General features: G+C 44.0%; 1 protein-coding gene and 1 long non-coding RNA gene across 3 annotated transcripts in view; one reads left to right on the top strand and one right to left on the bottom strand.

The window, feature by feature from the left end:
* The window catches only part of LOC121629049 (WD repeat-containing protein 37-like), a 30414-nt gene that overhangs the window by 726 nt on the left and 9497 nt on the right, over positions 1-20191 (top strand). For both annotated transcript variants that reach the window (XM_041968550.1, XM_041968549.1), the window contains exons 2-11: positions 465-705; positions 7427-7523; positions 7793-7888; positions 9869-9933; positions 12748-12886; positions 13056-13127; positions 13314-13358; positions 13453-13529; positions 13603-13837; positions 15644-15785. In XM_041968550.1, coding sequence (XP_041824484.1) covers positions 553-705; positions 7427-7523; positions 7793-7888; positions 9869-9933; positions 12748-12886; positions 13056-13127; positions 13314-13358; positions 13453-13529; positions 13603-13837; positions 15644-15785 — 1121 coding nt within the window. In that variant the 5' untranslated portion in view covers positions 465-552. The remainder of the gene's footprint in view (positions 1-464; positions 706-7426; positions 7524-7792; positions 7889-9868; positions 9934-12747; positions 12887-13055; positions 13128-13313; positions 13359-13452; positions 13530-13602; positions 13838-15643; positions 15786-20191) is intronic.
* LOC121629069 lies at positions 6559-7019 on the bottom strand. The gene is made up of 2 exons (XR_006008328.1): positions 6950-7019; positions 6559-6772 (listed from the first exon to the last, which is right to left on the bottom strand). It is a non-coding gene; the product is annotated as an uncharacterized LOC121629069 (long non-coding RNA).

Here is a 20191-nt window from a genome sequence, read left to right as displayed (position 1 = left end):
CCTTGTTCAGTTATAAGTCGATATAAAACTAAATTACACGAACCTGCATGACTGAACTTTAGTGTTTTTGGAGAAAATGAAACTGTTTTCAATCTTCTTGTAGCAGGACGGTGTCAGATTTCAGGTTTGTGAGACATGAAGGTTTTCAGGCTGCAAATGACATGAACGATGTTATGAGAAGATTTCAGCCACATACGTTTGTGATCACATTTCACATAAATAAATTAGAATTTTTTTCTAATTCTGGTAAATTATTGCGTAAAACTTTTAAAAGACAAGGAGGTCATAAAATGGTCGTGTTGCTAAACTTCAGATGAAATGAATAAAAACGGCATTTCTGTGTAAAACAACAGAGTTTGGTCAAGTTTCTGAGACAGAAAAACAGAATTCAGGCTGATTAAAGTCAGAAGGTCATCAACAAACATCAGTTTAATGATTCACCTGTTTCTGCTTTTTACCTGCAGACAGGTGGTGACAGACACCAGCCAGTGTGCTCTGTGTTTACCTGCTGATCAGGCTGGTTGTAGCAAGTGGGCGGGGGCAACGGCAGGGATGCCTGTGGAGGGTGGAGGCAGCAGTGGCTCGGCTTCAGCTGCTCGTCATCCCAAACAGAAGCGAAAAGCTCACAGTTTGTCCATCCGGCGCAGCAACAGCACAGAGGAGAGGACAGCAGGTGTCCTGAGAGGAGACATGCTGGAGGGACAGGTGAGTTTCAGTTTCCCTGCAAGACTCTGACAGGTTGTGGTTCAAGATCAGTTTCAGGTGCAGGTCCTGGAATGTGGGAACGTTTACAGAAGAGAGAGGAGCAGCCAGTTCAACAACATTGTTTTGATTCTTACTGCTGAGGCCACATCACGGCTTCCCTCTGCCAACCAGAGGGAGGTTCTCCTCTTCAGAAAACACAGATGTCTGTTTTAGGGTTAGATGGAGGAAACCTGAGGACCTGCTCTGTAGTTACAGGTTTCTCTGTCTCAGCTCCACTGCTGCCACCCAGCCGGTGATAAACTTCCTCTAAACTTACGTTTAGAGCTCGAGAATATGCTGGTTCTGGTCTAGATGTCCTTTAGTTTTTACATTCTGTTTCTGCTCGACGGTCTGTGGCAGACATGGGGACTCAAGTCTGGGACTCGGACTCGAGTTGCACTTAAGCTGCATTTCCAGTTGCTTGAGACTCGACTTGGACTCACGATTTGAGACTCATGAACATCTTATGTTATTTTATGATCTTCTTTCTATCCAGACTCCTGTCTGCTGTCATCTCTCCAGACATGACACTGACATAACGTCCTGCAGTGCACAAGCAACCAATCACAACACTGACAGCACAGTGAACAGCTGTAGCTGCAGCGCCTGTAACTTTAGGCAATAAAAACTTGATAATAAGGGACCAGTATAGGAGCGGCAAACTGGACTGTTGTGGTGTAAAAACCCAGGATGCTGGATCCACCACATCCACCTTAAAACACGCCTGGAGAGGTGCATCACTGTAATGTGAAGCTGATGTTAGCATCTATGTTAGCAGTGAGCTTAGAGGCACGTTTGCTTGTTACTGCTTGTGTAGTTTACTTTTATTGGCTGTAGCAGCTGAATCTCCACTCGCAGCCACTGAGAGGCTGTTTGCACGGACGCGCATGCGTGATTGATGAATGAAAAAGTTTCCAAACTTCAGAATTTTTCTTTGCTTAAGTTTATTTCTCATCCCAACGAGTCTTCATTTCCTCGGCAATGATCCACATTCATCCATCTCCATCGTAAATTCCGATCATCACATTAAACAGCAGCGGTCAAAACGTGTTTGCTCCCTCCGTACAGCAACACCGGTCACCTGAAAGACTCCTACCTGCCTATATGGTGCGAGCAGGTAAATCTAGCGCCACCTACTGGACCAATTGACAACATCTCTTACACTGGCTCTGTTTTTATTGGGTCTGCAAGTACTGGAACTAAATTAATTAAAATGTTGATTTTTTTCATTTCAATTATAAAAAGTTTAAAATGAATATTTTCTGTACTCATCTCAGTTATTTCAAGCCCTTAAAATACATATGAAGATTTTTCTGATGCACTAGAGCAGGATCACCAACTGTGGACCTGTGGAGCCACCTGTCCTGCAGGTTTTACATGTTTATCTGCTGCAATACACCTGAGTCACATTGTTAATGGGTGATTAGAGGTTTGTGCATAACTTGGAAAAATTCGATCAGGGGCCTGTTCTAGAAAGGAGCCTCAACTAACTCAGGGTTTAAAGAGAAAGTCCGGGTTAGGAGGAGGAAGAGGATGCTGAGGAGACACCATGTGCTGAGATCCATAGAGGCCAACAGCAGATCTCTACCCACCACACATTTGTGGAATTATAATTCCAGATGTGTGAGGACTTTCCTGGTGGCTCAACATGCCGTTTTCTCTCTAAAATGTTCTCTGTTGCCAGCATTTATAAATAAAGGTCCTGTTTACAAGAGACATTTTTAAAAATTATTGCAATGAAAAGTACTGATATTGCTGCTTCATGTGGGAGGAGAAAAGTAGAAACTCAGTGTTTCTTTATGGTGACCCTGCCAGCATGGAGATTTACTTCATGGAGTCAGTTACCATGTTAACAGATTTGGGATAAGACTGGCCTTGCTTTCTGAAAAAGAAAACCCAGAGTTTCCCTCAACTCACCCCCACTTTCCACCGGATGCGTGTGTGTCGCAGCCTCTGCAGCTGTTTGTGGCCATTTTAGTCAATGGTTTGATTCCCACCAGACGCCTTGGTGGGTCAGAAGCATCCCAGAAGCGCCTTGTCACGGCTCTCCGCTAAACTTACGCAGCGACGGATCACACTTCCAGAACGCATAAAACTCAGCAGTTCAGATAGGGGCAGACAGGAAATCACACACGGAAGCAGTGTAAAATTTTCCTGTAATTTTCAAAATAAAAGCCCCTGTGCAGATTTGCGCTGCTGAACCAGTAAACATTACATCAATCCTAGACGTCCTAGATGCAGAAAGCACAAGCCTCCAGTTCCCGTTATTAGAGTGGAAATGTACGGTCACCAGACGAGCTGGACCATGTGAGGACACAGAAGGAATACCATGAGTTCTGATGTGTTTTACTGAAACATGGCTGCAGTCGCATGTCTCGGACCACAGCGTGGCTCTGCCCGGCTTCAGGAGCCAACAGAGACACTGTGGAACAAAGAAAGGAGGGCGAGTTGCAGTGCATGTGAGAGATGGTGTAACCCTGCACATGTTGCGGTGAAGGAGCGTCTCTGCACCCAGACATCAAACTACTTGCGGTCCAGTTACGTCCATATTATCTGTCGAGGGAGTTTACATCCCCCATTGTTACCACAGTTGCTCTGCTCCGTCAACAGACTGCGGAAGCCGGTCAGAAGGTGGACTCCTGAGACCACCGAGGTATTAAGGGCCTGCTTTGCCCTAAAAGTCCTCTGCTCTGTCAACTGAGCTATCCAGCAGCAATCTGTGTATCTTACTGAGGTACTTGGTGTTACTTACGGTGGATTCATCCGTTATAGGGGAAAACAGGACTCTCAGCACAGCTTAGTCCTTTTCTCCCACAGGTGTACCAGTACTAGCTTGTAGGGCTGGGCAATATATCGAGATTTTTAAATATATCGAGCTACTATAGTGAAGTAAGTAAAGTAAGTGTGTGTTTAAACAACACCTTTCAATATAAAAATCATTGTGCTTCAAAAAACAACACAGGAGACGAAAAGAAATATCTCGGTATTTCTAGAAGGAAGTCATGGTAGGTCATGTATTCTGTTTGTCAGCAACATGGGGTGAGTCCAGTCATGGGGGGCTCTATACTAAAATGACTGATAAGAATTATAGGAACAAAGAAGTATTGGTATTGGGTGTGTCTAAGTGTGTATGATGTACATGGGACCAGAAACTCCTTCAGTTAAGAGGGACATGTAAAATACACACATTTAAATATAAAGAGAAACCAGTGATGGGACCTTCTAGATTTGGGTGAAAGCCAACTTAATTAATTATACATAAAACAATGGTTCAGAATGAACACTTCAAAATAAATCTACACAGTGACTTAAAAAGTACATTGATGGGCTGCAGGAGAATATCAGCTGTATTCGTGTAAACATCTCTGAAATCAATAATTGGTAATGATTGTGAAACTAACCTTTTTTTTTTTTAACTTGGAAAGAGAAGCACTCAATAGCAAGGTACAATGAGCCCAAGCAGGCCTAGCTTTTCTTCACTGTACGGTCTATATGAGGCTTAAATGAAAGCTCTGGTTCTAACTAAACATATTTAAAGATATTTAAATGAATCAACCCTCTCGAGACATGAGCCATCAACGTTTTAATAGTTAACAGAGGGATGAGTGGTTGGCTATGACACCATACGACAGGACTCTTTTTTTTGTTTAGTAGTTTATTATAAAAAATCATGTCTAATAAATTACAGTCAGACTGCGAAGAACTCTGTATTACACTAGGATCAGCATTAGATCTGTAGATAACAGTATCACCACATACAGATGGACTGAAGAATCTTTGCAGATCTGGGAAAGATCATTGATAAATATGGAAAAAAAGAAGTGGACCCAAGGCTGGTCCTTGTGGGACACCATATTCAGTAATTGAGAGGCTAGACTCAGACGCCTGGAACCCAACATACTGATGTCTATTATGAAGGTATGCATTAACCCAGAGAAGACCAATAGAAAAGAGTTTATCAAGAAGGAGATAGTGATCAATCATATCAAACACTTTTGAGAGGTCTATAAAATATGCACCAGTTAAGATGTCCTTTATCAAAAGACGAGTACACGTCATTAGAGAATTTTAAAACGGCCGTGGAGAAATTCGGCTTGAAGCTAGACTGGGAGGAAGATAGAAAATTATACAAAGCGATATATTCCAATATTTGATTAAACACCAATTTCTTAAATATTTGACCAACATTACAAATAATGGAGATTAATTGATAATTATTGCCATCAGAGGCATCACCAATTTAAAGAGAAGGGTAGCTAGCACATTTCCAAAGTGATGGGATTGAATGAGTAGCTAGGGATAAATGACATAAATCAGCAAAGGGAGATATAATCACATGAGCAACAGGTTTTAAAAACCAGACCATCAGGACCAACATTATTACCCTTTTAAAGCACATGTTGCATTAAGGACGTCAGCAGGCAAAATTTTGGTAAAATGAAGCGGAGGTCCGAAGACATAATGTTAGGTTACTGGTCTCTCTACAGCCTGGTACACACAACGATTTTTGGGCTGTTTTTGTCCCGACTTTGCATCTTCCCGACCTCGGACGGCAATAGCCCGATCATCGTGAGAATTCCCTGTCCAATCATCTTTTGGTCTGTGGTGTGTTACGAGCCGATTTGTCCCGATAATCCGCTCTGAAACGGGTCGTAGCCGACAATCGGAAATATTAAACATGTTCAATATTTCAGAGCTGATTTCTGAGGAATGGTGATGTGGTATGGAATGTAGTCAATCATAGAGCAAGCTGGCTGGTGAACAAGGAAGTAAATAAAGTCCGTGTTTGCGCCGTCTTCAGTTATTTATTTATTTTTTTTCTGTATTTGTCTGTTAACGCTAGTTCCAAGACCACCATCATTCCCTTGTCCTGTATATCCTCTTCCATGCTGGGTGTTGTGTTTTCCAGTTGTTGCTATGGTTCTTCTTCTTCATTTTTTACCAGTTGTTGCTATGGTTCTTCTTCATTTTTTACCAGTTGTTGCTATGGTTCTTCTTCTTCATTTTTTACTGGTTGTTGCTATGGTTCTTCTTCTTCATATTTTACCGGTTGTTGCTATGGTGGTTCTTCGTTTTTTACCTATTGGTGCTATGGTTCTTCTCTTTCGTTTTTTACCGGTTGTTGCTATGGTTCTTCTTTGTTTTTGACCGGTTGTTGCTATGGTTCTTCTTCTTCGTTTTTTACCTGTTGGTGCTATGGTTCTTCTTCGTCATTTTTTACCAGTTGTTGCTATGGTTCTTCTTCTTCATTTTTTACCGGTTGTTGCTATGGCTCTTCTTCGTTTTTTACCTGTTGGTGCTATGGTTCTTCTCTTTCTTTTTTTACCGCTTGTTGCTTTGGTTCTTCTTCGTTTTTTACCTGTTGGTGCTATGGTTCTTCTCTTTCGTTTTTTACCTGTTGGTGCTATGGTTCTTCTCTTTCGTTTTTTACCGGTTGTTGCTATGGTTCTTCTTCGTTTTTTACCTGTTGGTGCTATGGTTCTTCTCTTTCGTTTTTTACCGGTTGTTGCTATGGTTCTTCTTCTTCATTTTTTACCGGTTGTTGCTATGGTTCTTCTTCTTCATTTTTTACCGGTTGTTGCTATGGTTCTTCTTCTTCATTTTTTACCGGTTGTTGCTATGGTTCTTCTTCTTCATTTTTTATCGGTTGTTGCTATGGTTCTTCTTCTTCATTTTTCACCGGTTGTTGCTATGGTTCTTCTTCGTTTTTTACCTGTTGTTGCTATGGTTCTTCTTTGTTTTTGACCGGTTGTTGCTATGGTTCCTCTTTGTTTTTGACCGGTTGTTGCTATGGTTCTTCTTCTTCGTTTTTTACCTGTTGGTGCTATGGTTCTTCTCTTTCGTTTTTTACCTGTTGGTGCTATGGTTCTTCTCTTTCGTTTTTTACCGGTTGTTGCTATGGTTCTTCTTCTTCATTTTTTACCGGTTGTTGCTATGGTTCTTCTTCTTCATTTTTTATCGGTTGTTGCTATGGTTCTTCTTCTTCATTTTTTACCGGTTGTTGCTATGGTTCTTCTTCGTTTTTTACCTGTTGGTGCTATGGTTCTTCTCTTTCGTTTTTTACCGGTTGTTGCTATGGTTCTTCTTTGTTTTTGACCGGTTGTTGCTATGGTTCTTCTTCTTCGTTTTTTACCTGTTGGTGCTATGGTTCTTCTTCGTCGTTTTTTACCAGTTGTTGCTATGGTTCTTCTTCTTCTTTTTGTACTGGTTGTTGCTATGGTTCTTCTTCTTCGTTTTTTACCAGTTGTTGCTATGGTTCTTCTTCTTCATTTTTTACCAGTTGTATCTATGGTTCTTCTTCGTTTTTTACCTGTTGGTGCTATGGTTCTTCTCTTTTGTTTTTTACCGGTTGTTGCTATGGTTCTTCTTTGTTTTTGAGCGGTACAGAAATGTGTTGTTTACATGATCTCTGGAATAATAATCTCTGAGTTCTAACGTCCATGGCTTTTGGAACCTTGATTTATTAGACAATATTGATATTTTCCATCTGGATGAACGATATTTGCTCATTGATCACTGAATGGATGCACATATATCTTATTACTCTGTTATTTTCCATAAAGCTGCATTTTGAACTCAGGTTGATAAAATTTGACTTTCTTTAATAAACATTTGTCTGGTCACTGGCTGTGGGTTAAAGTCGATGCTTCCCGGGAAGTTAATCCATGTGTGGTTTGTCCAGGACTCCAAGCTGCCCCTCGCGCTGCGGAACAACCTCCTGGACTTGTTCGGCCAGATTGAACGCGAGTTTGAAAACCTCTACATTGAAAACCTTGAACGTGAGTAGTAGACTCCTGACCGATGTCCCCGACACAAACCTGACCGACTCAACTGACCCAAACCTGACCGACTCAACTGACCCAAACCTGACCGACTCAACTGATCCAAACCTGACCGACTCAACTGATCCAAACTTAACCGACTCAACTGACCCAAACTTGACCGACTCACCTGACCCAAACTTGACAGACTCACCTGACCCAAACCTGACCGTCCTGATCTCTAGCAGGTGCTCTCACATCTGATCACCGCTGCTCTGTCATTGCAGTACGAAGAGAAATCGAGTCTCTGAACGAGCGTCTGACCGGAGACGGACAAATAGCTGAAGGAGGAGACCCGTCCAAGGGAGCCCTGAAAGCTAAAGGTCTGGATTCCTCTTCCTGCATCTGTGGTGTTTTTCTAGAACTGTAAATAAATTAAACAACTAAAATTAAAATTTTAGTTGTTACTCCTGCAGGATATTTCGTCTCTTATTAGAACAGAATTGTGGTGAATGTCGTATTTTATATGAGACCATAAGAGAAATGTGGGATAATAAATGTGATTCCAGTCTCTCCTAAAGCTCAAATGGACTTTAGAAAGAAGAATTTATAACTATGTTCTACAAAAACTGGTTATTTGGTTAGAGTCCAGACTGTTTTCTGACGACATTTAGATGGATTTTATCCATTGCTGCCAACTGGAAACGCTTACCCTCTACGGCATGACGACTTATTTCTTAGGAAAAAAATATTTCCCTACATTTTTTGGGAACCTGGTGGCCCTTCATAATATCTCGTATATCTCATAAAATTGAGTCTTTTCCGAACTAAAGTGTCCTGACTGGCACGAGGAAACAAACAAAAAAAACCAGTAACCAGAAAATAAGTCTTAAAATGATCACTTCTTCGCATGTTTATGCACATGGGCATATTTTTATAGGCGTTCCCATGGTAACACAGCTAAAAATGAGCTCCGTTTAACTGAAGCTCTTAGTTTATTACTGTACTTTTTTGGCCTATAAGTCCCATTAGTCATAAAATGCATCATAAAGTTTGGGGAATAAGTAGCATTTAATTATAAAATGTATTATTTAGCAATTTATTTATGCCACAAAAATCCAAGACTACAAACATTTAATCTGGAAAGGCAGATTATTCAACTAAACAACAGCACATGGACCAACAGGCTGAACACTTGTCCGGTACGTTAACACAACAGCAGCTTTCCTCCAGGACTTTTTTAACCTGTGAGGGAGAACGACTGTCCTTATTACACTTAATGAACAGCTGATTGAGGCACTGAGAAAGTAGAGCATCTACGTCACATTTAAAGACACCGACAAGGCCGCTTGAACAACCCTGCACTGCCACCAGACAAGTTCCACGTTAAATATGAAATTACATTATTTGCAGAAAAGCGTCACATTCACAATCGCCTCCAAGTGCTCCCCCCTTCCGAGTTTTCGCTGCAGCCGCCGCCTACGGGAAAGAGGAGCACCAGAGTGCTGATTGAAATGGAGCCTGTGACCGAGGCTGCGTGGAGGTGGTTAGCGCCGCTGCCTCACAGCAAGAAGGTTCGCAGGTTCTGCAGAACCTGAACCAGCAGGTGGGAGGAAAGCTGGTGACAGCTAGGGCTGTAACTAATGACTATCTGATGATTGATTAGTCACAGACTATTAAAACGGCTAGTCGACCAATCGGTTTATGTATCTCATGATTATTATAAATGGATTTTATTTCACTTTCAGATTTTGAAATCTTGCGTGAGGTTGTTAGGTCCGACGTGCCTCCTCTTTAAATGTTCGAGCATTGCAGACGTACTTCCGTGGTACACAAGGTCCGCTTTACAAATCTCATGTATTTAATTTATTTTGTAAGTTTAACGTTATCCCAGACTTTTGACGTTCTCTGCCGCCGTTTTGCTCCCTAGTCCACCACCATATTCTCAGCAGAGATTAAAAAAAGAAGACGATGCCTCACTTTGTATTTTTTTTCCCTCTTTGCGCATGTACATTGTGCAACTCTCTGCAGAGATAGGATTAGAAGATGATGTCTCACGCTGTAGTTTTTTTTGGTCCCCCCCCGACTATTGTCGACTAATTATTGCAGCCCTAGTGACAGCCAGTCTGTAGTTACAGATGAAGGTTCTGGTTCTGAAGCAGCGAACCTCCTTCTGATCCTGGTAGACATCCTGGATCAGGATCACAGAACTTGGAAGTTTTTGTAAATTCAGAAAATCAGAGATTTTTAAGGCAGGAAGGAAGGAAGGGAACGAACGAACAGAGTCAGAGCCTTGTCCAATCAAAGAGCTGATCTGTCAGGTGTGAACATTCCTCCTTGTTCTTTGTGTCTCTGTCCCACAGCCAGCCACAGCACCAGCCAGCTGTCCCAGAAGCTGAAGACCACCTACAAAGCTTCAACCAGCAAGGTACCAGAACCGGTTCTGTTGGTCTGTTCAGCAGAACTCTGATCTGCAACTGCTTCAGTGTTGGGATTCAGGCTGTGTCCAGGTTATGTAATAACTGGTTCCCAGATTAACTGGTTCCTTCTCCATCTCCTGGGAGGCAGCGCTTGTACACGTTCCAGGCCCGACTGGGTGGAGCTTGCAGCTTCAGCGTGGCATCATGGGAGATATGGGGCGGAGATTCATGGGTAACGTCCTGGATGCTGCTTGTCTTTAAGCATTGTGGGAAATCTCACCTCCACTCCTCGTTTCTGCATCTACGCAGGAACAAACCAACATGGCTGCTTTTGCTTCCGTTATTGGTTCTGTTCAGCTTTTCACAGAAGAACCTTCCAGAACTTCTCGGGTCGTCTTCCACCGGCTGCCAAAACAAAAATGTCATTTTGTTTCCATAATATGACAGATTTATTAAAATCAGTCCGGAGATGGTCCCCCAGCTGAGAAACACGTTTAGAAATGTGTTTATATTTGCTGGGAATTACAGAAAAACAGGAGCTGGATGGATACTCAGACAATTCAATTTATCTTTATTTACACTTTCACAGACACGGTCCAGTTCAGTCCAAATCATCATAGTCCCGTTATAATCCAGTTAAAACAAATCCGTCATATGATCCACATTGGTCCAGTTTGTAACTGTGTTATATAAATGGTTCATAAAAAAAATGACAGAGATAAGGAAACCACCGGATTGGTTCTCTTTGATTCAGTCCTCTATCCTGAACTGCTCCCTTTTAACGGGAAGGAAAACCTCCATCCAGGATCTAGCATTGATTAAAAGACCCCTGTGATGAAGGACAGCACTGGACATGGCGTTTCCATGTCCAGACACGGGTCACCGGGTTCACGCTGCACAACTCAAATGAATCAGACCTTGTAAATAACTTGGTGCAGCCCCACCAGAGACGGTGCTGCACCAAGCATTACTGAAGGAGAAGACGAGACAACCAACGAAGAAGAAAGCTGGTTCAGCATCTTAGATTGATCAGATTTGTCTCAGAACCTTTACAGACCGTCTGACCGTGACATTTCTCCCGTCCAGAGCCGCCTTTAGACAAATATATGTAGACGCCCCATCCAATGCTGCTCTGATCTAGCATCTACTTATTCATGTCTATGGACACGAGTCGGCTTCTTTGATCCGAATCAGAATTTGTTTGCATGTTCACAATACCCCGAACAAAGCGACTTTCCCTGCAGCCGGACTGGGACTGGAATTAAAAAGGCTGGTGGGAATGGGTCCTAAAAGTAAAACGCGCTCATTCGGCTGTTGGACCAACAGAAATACTGACAATAATCTGCAGACTGCATCCATGTTTCTCCTGATATTTCACTGGAATTTTAACTGAAGCAGCCGAAGTCTGAGATGGAAGAAGAGTCAGGATGAAGGTCCTGACGGGTTGTTCTAACCAGCTAACCTGTCAGTTAAACTAACCACTAACCGGGATCAAACAGGAATGTTGTTCACTGTAAACTCTGATGCGAGTTAACACCCGATCAGATAACCAGATGATCTGAGCTTCCTGCCGTGGTTGTGTGAGTTTTTCCAGCAGCATGAACGGCGTGTCGTTTGTAGTGTGGTCCTCATGCAGCCAGACCAGGAGATTTTTATAGATCTGCAGCGATCAGATCCATCACATACTCATGAGCTTCATGCTGATGATCCAGGAACAGTTTGGTGTGATTTCTGAAACCTTTGGCTGAAATGAAAATGCTTCTTTAGGCTAATTTAAAGATGCGAGAGTAAAACTGTAAATACAGGACGATCGAGTGACACCTGTTTTAAAGTTCACCTGCAGACGAGGCGTTCAGCTGCAGGACGGATCAGAGATGGAAGTAAATCTGATGGAAGCTGATCTCATGGTGTCATCTGGCCTCTACCTGAACCAGTCTGAGGCTCATCTCTCACCCTGTCGGAAGAAAGCAACAAGCTGTGATTCCTGGAAAGAAAGAGGCTGTGATTGATCTTTTCCTGCCAGTCACCAGTTAAACCGCCTGCTGTTCCTGTGAACAGCTGGAATTAAAGAACTGTGCAGGCTGTTTCAGAAGCAGAACGCATGTCATTTCTTTCTAATCCACCTTCCCTCTATCACCCCCTCCATCTCCCCTTCCATCTCCCCTCAATCCCCCCTCCAACTCTCCTCCATCTCCCCTCTATCACCCCTTCCATCTCCCCTCCACCTTCCCTCCATCGCCCGCTCCATCTCCCCTTCCATCTCCCCTCAATCCCCCCTCCAACTCTCCTCCATCTCCCCTCTATCACCCCTTCCATCTCCCCTCCACCTTCCCTCCATCGCCCGCTCCATCTCCCCTCCATCGCCCCTTCCGTCTTCCCTCAATCTCCCCTCCAACTCTCCTCCATCTCCCCTTTCATATTACCTCTATCTTCCCGCCATCACCCCTCCCTTCGTCCCTCCATCTCCCCTCCATCTTCCCTCCATCTCCCCTTCCATCTTCCCTCCATCTCATCTCAATCACCCCTCCATCTTCCCTCCATCGCCCCTTCCATCTTCCCTCTATCCTCCCTCCAACTCTCCTCCATCGCCCCTTTCATATTCCCTCCATCTTCCTTCCATCCCATCTCAATCCCCCCTCCAACTCTCCTCCATCGCCTCTTCCATCTCCCCTCCATCTTCCCTCCATCTTCCCTCCATCTCATCTCAATCACCCCTCCAACTCTCCTCCATCGCCCCTTCCATCCTCCCTCCATCTCCCCTCCATCTTCCCTCCATCGCCCCTTCCATCTTCCCTCCATCCTCCCTCCGCCTCCTCCTGCAGATTGTGTCCAGTTTTAAAGCCACCACAGGATCCCGGGCTTTATGTCAGCTACTCAAGGAATACGTGGGCCACCGGGACGGGATCTGGGACCTCAGTGTGACCCGAACTCAGCCGGTGGTGCTTGGCACTGCTTCTGCAGGTAACAACAATCATTTTACAGACCATGATAATTGTTGTTTATACACATGAAGGAACTGAAATAAGGAACCTGATTCCAGGCATTTCCTTGTCCAGTTAGTTAGTCTTCTTTCATCAGCTGCATTACAACTGAAAGTAACTGGTTGCATGTCCCACCCCTCCTCCAACAGACCACTCCGCTCTGCTTTGGAGTATAGAGACTGGGAAATGTCTGCTGAGGTACGCTGGCCATGCAGGATCAGGTAATTACCAGCATCCAGCCTTGTCCCATGCACACAGAGATTCCTCCTGATTCTCTGAATCTTCTGATTAGACCCTGTCATGTTACTGACCTGTTTGGACCTGTGTCCCGTTCTGTCCTGATGGTGTCACATCTGATTTATCTGTAGATGAATTGTTGTATGAACATTTTGTTCTTCTCGTTCCAGTCAACTCCATCAAATTCCACCCCACGGAGCAGATGGCTCTGACAGGTTCGTATCTGGGTGTGATTCCGTCCGATGCTTCATGCTGCATTTGTTCCGTGCTGCATAGGTTGGATGTAAATGAGCTTGATGTTTTTCTCAGCCTCTGGAGACCAGACTGCTCACATCTGGCGCTACATGGTGCAGCTTCCTGCCCCCCAGCCGCCTCCAGACCTCACCGTGAGTACCTCTCCAGGATTTCTTGTCCTCTCAGCAGGTAGATCAGCTGAGCGTCAGTGTGTGCGCTTTACAGGCTCCATGTGACGACGACCAGGACTCATCGGACAGGGAGGAGGTGGACGTGGACGGAGAGGGCCCCGGTGAGGTGCCCACGGTTCGGGTCGCCACAGCAACCCTGAAGAGCCACCAGGGGGTGGTGATTACGGCTGATTGGTTGGTGGGGGGCCGACAGGTGGTGACTGCTTCCTGGGATCGAGCTGCCAACCTGTACGAGGTGGAGACGTCTGAACTGGTTCACACACTCACCGGTACGTCGATCATTATCAGTATCGATCGGTTTCAGTGGTGTTTTAGAGAATGTGAACGTGAGAGGAATTCTGACTGGTGGAATCATGTCTCTGATCTCAGACTGAAGGATAGTTTATGGTGGATCAGGTGAAGGTCTGGAGGAGGTCCTGGTGTCCTGAACAGGATGCGGAGCCTCTGGAAAGTCCAACATTCTGGTTAAAGTTTCATCTGAATGTGTTTCCCAGATTCAGCGCTCTGATGGCATCTTAGTCCAACATTTCATTCACAATTAACTCGCACTGAAAATGAACAAAGTTTATTACATGTTGTTTATTTTAAGGCCAACTCTCAACTAAATAACGTCTCAATCCATTTTCCTAATGGAACACCAGTGGTAAACGTGGGTGAGTTTTATTATGTTACCTTGATTCACAGCTGACTTTTAGACCATATGTTGATTCAGTGATAAAGAAAATATCCAGATGCTTGAGAGCACTTAACTCCTCTATCAACTGCCTTACCTTACCACTTAAGAAGAGGATTATTACTCAATTAATTCTCCCAGCACCGGACTATGATGATACAGTCTGTCACAACAGCTCTGACACGGACAGATTCTGTTATTGATCCCAACGCTGGGAAATTAGCGGCTGCAGCAGCAGCAGCACTGGTGCAAAAGATAAACAAAATAAAGCAGCAAAACAAACAAATCTATAACCAGATAATAAACAACATATACAAATAAATATATGTACACAGCTACAGAGCAAGAGAGAACAACGAAGAAGGATAGAATATGGAAGCATATTCGTTTGTGCAGAATCTAATGTAAGAAAAATGATTTGCAAACCAAATAGAATGTAAAAACTAGAATAATGTGGTGGGTAGTAGAGGCAAGGACAGGTTTCCCGTATCTGTCCTGCTACCAGCGGAGCGTCTTGTCCTGGTAGAGAAGGAGCTCCGCTGCCTGACCAGCGTGTGGTGGAGAGGATGGTCGGGGTTCTCCATGATGGAAACCAGTTTGTTAGCCACCTCCTCTCCACCACAGTTCCAGTTCAGTCTGCAGCTGTTGCTGCTTCCCCAGCACACTGCAGCAAAGAAAAGCGCGCTGGAGACGGCAGGCAACATTAAAATCAAGGAGACATTTTTTACTGTCTTCCGTTTCTTCTTAAATGTTATTATCTCAACTATCCATCTGTTTAAAACATTTCTAATTCCATCCATGTAGCTTTGGTCGTCGGAGCTCCATCAGATCTTTACCTCTTTACAAATCTTTGGGACGTCCGTGCTTACAAACCACCTGCTGCTGTTTTTCATAGGGTTGTATTTCATAAAATATTCACTGTGACTTGAATTATAATGGAAAGTGTTTGGAAAAGCTGCTACATGGCTGTCACAGCGGTGCGTCTGCACGGTGTGCCGTGTTCGCTGGTAAACGTATTCCATCTGTACCGGGTTGTAGGGGCGGAGAGCTTTTCGTCTGTTGCCGTGAATGATGTGAATTGTGATTGTTTTTATGTGTTTCTGTTGTGTGTATAATTGTTTATCATTATAATTGTCATCCTTTTAATGAATAATTCGAATCTTCTGACCGGTTGGACGTCTCCCTGATCTGATGGAGGAAACTCCAGGATGGAGAAACGGGCATTTTAATCCTGTTAAAGTGGCCAAACATAGAGACCAGCACAGAGCGCTGATCCAGATCAGGAGGTTCATGTCTACCTGCAGGATGCCCGGTCGTTTCTGGTTAATGTCTGAGACACTCCTGTGGACCCGCTGTCTCCGGCATGCTGCTCTGTGACTTCTGATGATTGTTTTCCCTTCAGGCCACGACCAGGAGCTGACCCACTGCTGCACCCACCCCACCCAGCGGCTGGTGGTCACCTCCTCCAGAGACACCACCTTCAGACTCTGGGACTTCAGAGACCCATCCATCCATTCTGTCAACGTCTTCCAGGGACACACTGAGTGAGTCCCTCCTTGTGCACATGCACACACACACACTGCTCCAAGAGGGTGCACTCGTTGCTCAGCTGTTGAGGCAGGTTGGAGGTTTGTAGTTTGATTCCTTCACCAGGAGATCCTGTAAAACTCTGAAGTTCTCTGGAGAAGCTCAGCGTCACGTCTCTGCTGGTGCAGTTTTTATTTTGTCCACCGGGTGGAGCTGTAGCTCTTCCATATCCGCTCATCCTTTTTTCTGTTTTCTCTTTATTTTTTATTGTGATGGAGTGAACAGTTACAGAAGACAAAACATGAGAAACAGAAGATAACAGACAAGGAGGTAAATAACTATGTTTACATTTCATTCACTAGAGAAGGAAGAAGAAAGACCAGCACATGAAAGAAAAGAAAGAAAAGCAACAATAATAATAATCATTTAAATATTTAGAATGATGGGTTTTAGTTTATAATAGTCATAATAGATTATTAATTAATTAATAATTATGGTAAATATTTAAGTATTAATAATTAAAATTAAAGCAATAGTAAAAATAGAAATAATGATATTAACGATTATTATTATATTAATATTATGATAAATGTAAAAAAAAAATACAACAATAATAATAATTAATAATAACAATTGTAATTATAATAATAAATCTTAATGTTAATATTATAATTATAAAAGTAATAAAGGTAATTATAATGATAGTAGTGATGATGATGATGACCTGTGTTTGGATTCTATTCTCGTCCATTAATCTGTAGACCTGATTCCTCTGAGCCAGATCCTCCTCTTTCCTCTCCTTCACTACCAACACTTGTCTTCACTTTGACCGTTTGCTCCTCTTCCTCTCTTCTTCGTCTTCGTCTTTCTCTCCTCTTGTCTTCGTCTTCCTCTCCTCTTGTCTTCGTTCCACCTCCTCTTTGTCTTCCTCCTCCACGCCTCCATCTTCATCCTCCTCTCCTTTTCGTCCTCCTCTCCTCCTCATCTTCCTCTCCTTTTTGTCTTCCTCTCCTCGTCTTCCTCCACGTCTTCCTCCACGTCTTCCTCTTTGTCTTCCTCTCCTCTTCCTCTCCTTTTTGTTTTCATCCTCGTCTTCCTCTCCTTTTCCTCTCCTTTTTGTCTTCCTTCTCGTCTTCCTCTCCTCTTCCTCTCCTTTTTGTCTTCCTCCTCGTCTTCCTCCTCGTCTTCCTCTCCTTTTTGTCTTCCACCTTGTCTTCCTCCTCGTCTTCCTCTCCTCTTCCTCTCCTTTTTGTCTTCCTCCTCGTCTTCCTCTCCTCTTCCTCTCCTTTTTGTCTTCCTCCTCGTCTTCCTCTCCTCTTCCTCTCCTTTTTGTCTTCCTCCTCGTCTTCCTCCTCGTCTTCCTCTCCTTTTTGTCTTCCTCCTTGTCTTCCTCCTTGTCTTCCTCTCCTCTTCCTCTCCTTTTTGTCTTCCTCCTCGTCTTCCTCTCCTCTTCCTCTCCTTTTTGTCTTCCTCCTCCTCTTCCTCTTCTTTTTGTCTTCCTCCTCGTCTTCCTCTCCTCTTCCTCTCCTTTTTGTCTTCCTCCTCGTCTTCCTCCTCGTCTTCCTCTCCTTTTTGTCTTCCTCCTCGTCTTCCTCTCCTTTTTGTCTTCTTCCTCGTCTTCCTCCTCGTCTTCCTCTCCTTTTTGTCTTCCTCCTCGTCTTCCTCTCCTCTTCCTCTCCTTTTTGTCTTCCTCCTCGTCTTCCTCTCCTCTTCCTCTCATTTTTGTCTTCCTCCTCGTCTTCCTCCTCGTCTTCCTCTCCTTTTTGTCTTCCTCCTCGTCTTCCTCTCCTCTTCCTCTCCTTTTTGTCTTCCTCCTCGTCTTCCTCTCCTCTTCCTCTCCTTTTTGTCTTCCTCCTCGTCTTCCTCTCCTCTTCCTCTCCTTTTTGTCTTCCTCCTCCTCTTCCTCTTCTTTTTGTCTTCCTCCTCGTCTTCCTCTCCTCTTCCTCTCCTTTTTGTCTTCCTCCTCGTCTTCCTCCTCGTCTTCCTCTCCTTTTTGTCTTCCTCCTCGTCTTCCTCTCCTTTTTGTCTTCTTCCTCGTCTTCCTCCTCGTCTTCCTCTCCTTTTTGTCTTCCTCCTCGTCTTCCTCTCCTCTTCCTCTCCTTTTTGTCTTCCTCCTCGTCTTCCTCTCCTTTTTGTCTTCCTCCTTGTCTTCCTCCTTGTCTTCCTCTCCTCTTCCTCTCCTTTTTGTCTTCCTCCTCGTCTTCCTCTCCTCTTCCTCTCCTTTTTGTCTTCCTCCTCGTCTTCCTCTCCTCTTCCTCTCCTTTTTGTCTTCCTCCTCGTCTTCCTCTCCTCTTCCTCTCCTTTTTGTCTTCCTCCTCGTCTTCCTCTCCTCTTCCTCTCCTTTTTGTCTTCCTCCTCGTCTTCCTCTCCTTTTTGTCTTCCTCCTTGTCTTCCTCCTTGTCTTCCTCTCCTCTTCCTCTCCTTTTTGTCTTCCTCCTCGTCTTCCTCTCCTCTTCCTCTCCTTTTTGTCTTCCTCCTCGTCTTCCTCTCCTCTTCCTCTCCTTTTTGTCTTCCTCCTCCTCTTCCTCTCCTCTTCCTCTCCTTTTTGTCTTCCTCCTCGTCTTCCTCTCCTCTTCCTCTCCTTTTTGTCTTCCTCCTCGTCTTCCTCCTCGTCTTCCTCTCCTTTTTGTCTTCCTCCTCGTCTGCCTCTCCTCTTCCTCTCCTTTTTGTCTTCCTCCTCGTCTTCCTCTCCTCCTCATCTTCCTCCTCGTCTTCCTCTCCTCTTCCTCTCCTTTTTGTCTTCCTCCTCGTCTTCCTCCTCGTCTTCCTCTCCTCCTCGTCTTCCTCCTCGTCTTCCTCTCCTCTTCGTGTATCTGCCGTTTCCTCGTTAATCCTCCTCTCTGTGTAATTTGGCTCTTTGCTGGCTGTTAACACTCATTTCAGGACGTCGACTCGGCGTTCGCTCTTCAACAACCTGCAAGATGAGCGTGTGTGTGTGTTTTAAACGGGTGTGTGTTTATACGTGCGTGTGCTGGCTGTTACTCTCTGGCAGCCTTTGATTGAAGGTGGGGGATTACGTGGAGCTCATTATGTACAAGCACAACATGTATAATTCCTGCAGATCCACTCTAATTCTTTCCTGTAGACAATAGTTATAATGAGATTAAACATCAGTGTTTCGCAGCAGCCCTCCTCCTTCCTCTCCTCCTTCCTTCCCTCCATCCTTCCTTCCTTTCCCCGTGGCCTCGTCTCTTGGTGTTGCTTTAAATGCAGCCAACCCAGCCAGACCTTCAGACGTCTGTGGGCTGCAGAGAAACCTGTTTGTCTGGAATATTCCGGAGTAAAACTGGTTCTGCTGCATGACATGCTTGGTGTAAACCAGGAAGTAACCACACCGAGGCCGACCCTGGTTGGCATCTGCTGTACGAAACCTGGAGAAATGGAGGAAAATACTGAGTTAATATTGTGTTAAGCTGAAAGTAAAACGTAAACGTTAGTTGTTGCAGAGCATTTTAATCAGCAGGTGCTAAAGCTGCATAATACATCCACAATTTCCCTGCATCCTGCGAGGGATACATATCAAGACTGCCTCCACTGAGAGAAATAGTCCCAGAAGAACCAGACTATATGTGAATGTAGTCCCAATAAGATCTAAATATTGTCCCTATGTTGGAATATTTTGGAATATTAGGAGTGACGTTCCAAACGCTGCTGCATATCAACAACCACCAATCAGAGAGTAGAGGAGAAATGTCCTCGTGTTTGTTTGAAAGTTCTACTTAAACAAAAGACAAATAAAAAATAAATCAGGAAAACAAAACCAAAAAATATGCAAAAGAGGAAAAGAAAAGTCTTTGTCCGAAGGGAGGGGGAAGAATCCAGCTTTTATTCAGTCCCACCCCTCAGCCATACACCTTTCACTGCCTCATATGTGTTTCATGACATACTTTTATAATAGCAAAACATCTTTGGATCAATATTAATATTAATAATGTCATCAGAAATAGGAACAATACCAGAACCTAGGAGAAACACGAGGTATTCTAGTATAAACCCTGTTTACCACCAGCTAGCTACTGTGTTAGAGAAGGTCCTGCTCTGGTTTGTATCTCAGACCCTGATCATAGTGTCTCTTACCACATTCAGGCCTCTAAATGATCAGACCTGAGTCTCCAACCTCTGCATAGCAGCAAAGCTCTAGAGAAGACGTCTCCTTGCTTCTTTTTGCTGTTTCACTCTCACAAAATTTCTGAACCTGGTCTATCTTCATAGATGTGTGCATGGCTGTCTGATGACTAGTAGATTTTACAGCTGTTGCACTAGCAAACGTCATTAATACTGAAACGTAACAGGAAATAAAGGCAAACAACATCTGACTGAAACAGGCTGTCATCATGTTTCGTTTTCAGCTTCAGAAACAGCAACGTGGATCTGATTGATAGTTACTAGCACGTCCAAAAACAGTACTTCTGTAAATATGTGC

This window comes from Melanotaenia boesemani, chromosome 18 (assembly GCF_017639745.1).
Source record: "Melanotaenia boesemani isolate fMelBoe1 chromosome 18, fMelBoe1.pri, whole genome shotgun sequence".
NCBI classification, from domain to species: Eukaryota; Metazoa; Chordata; class Actinopteri; order Atheriniformes; family Melanotaeniidae; genus Melanotaenia; species Melanotaenia boesemani.
This window is presented reverse-complemented; position numbering and strand designations above follow the sequence as displayed.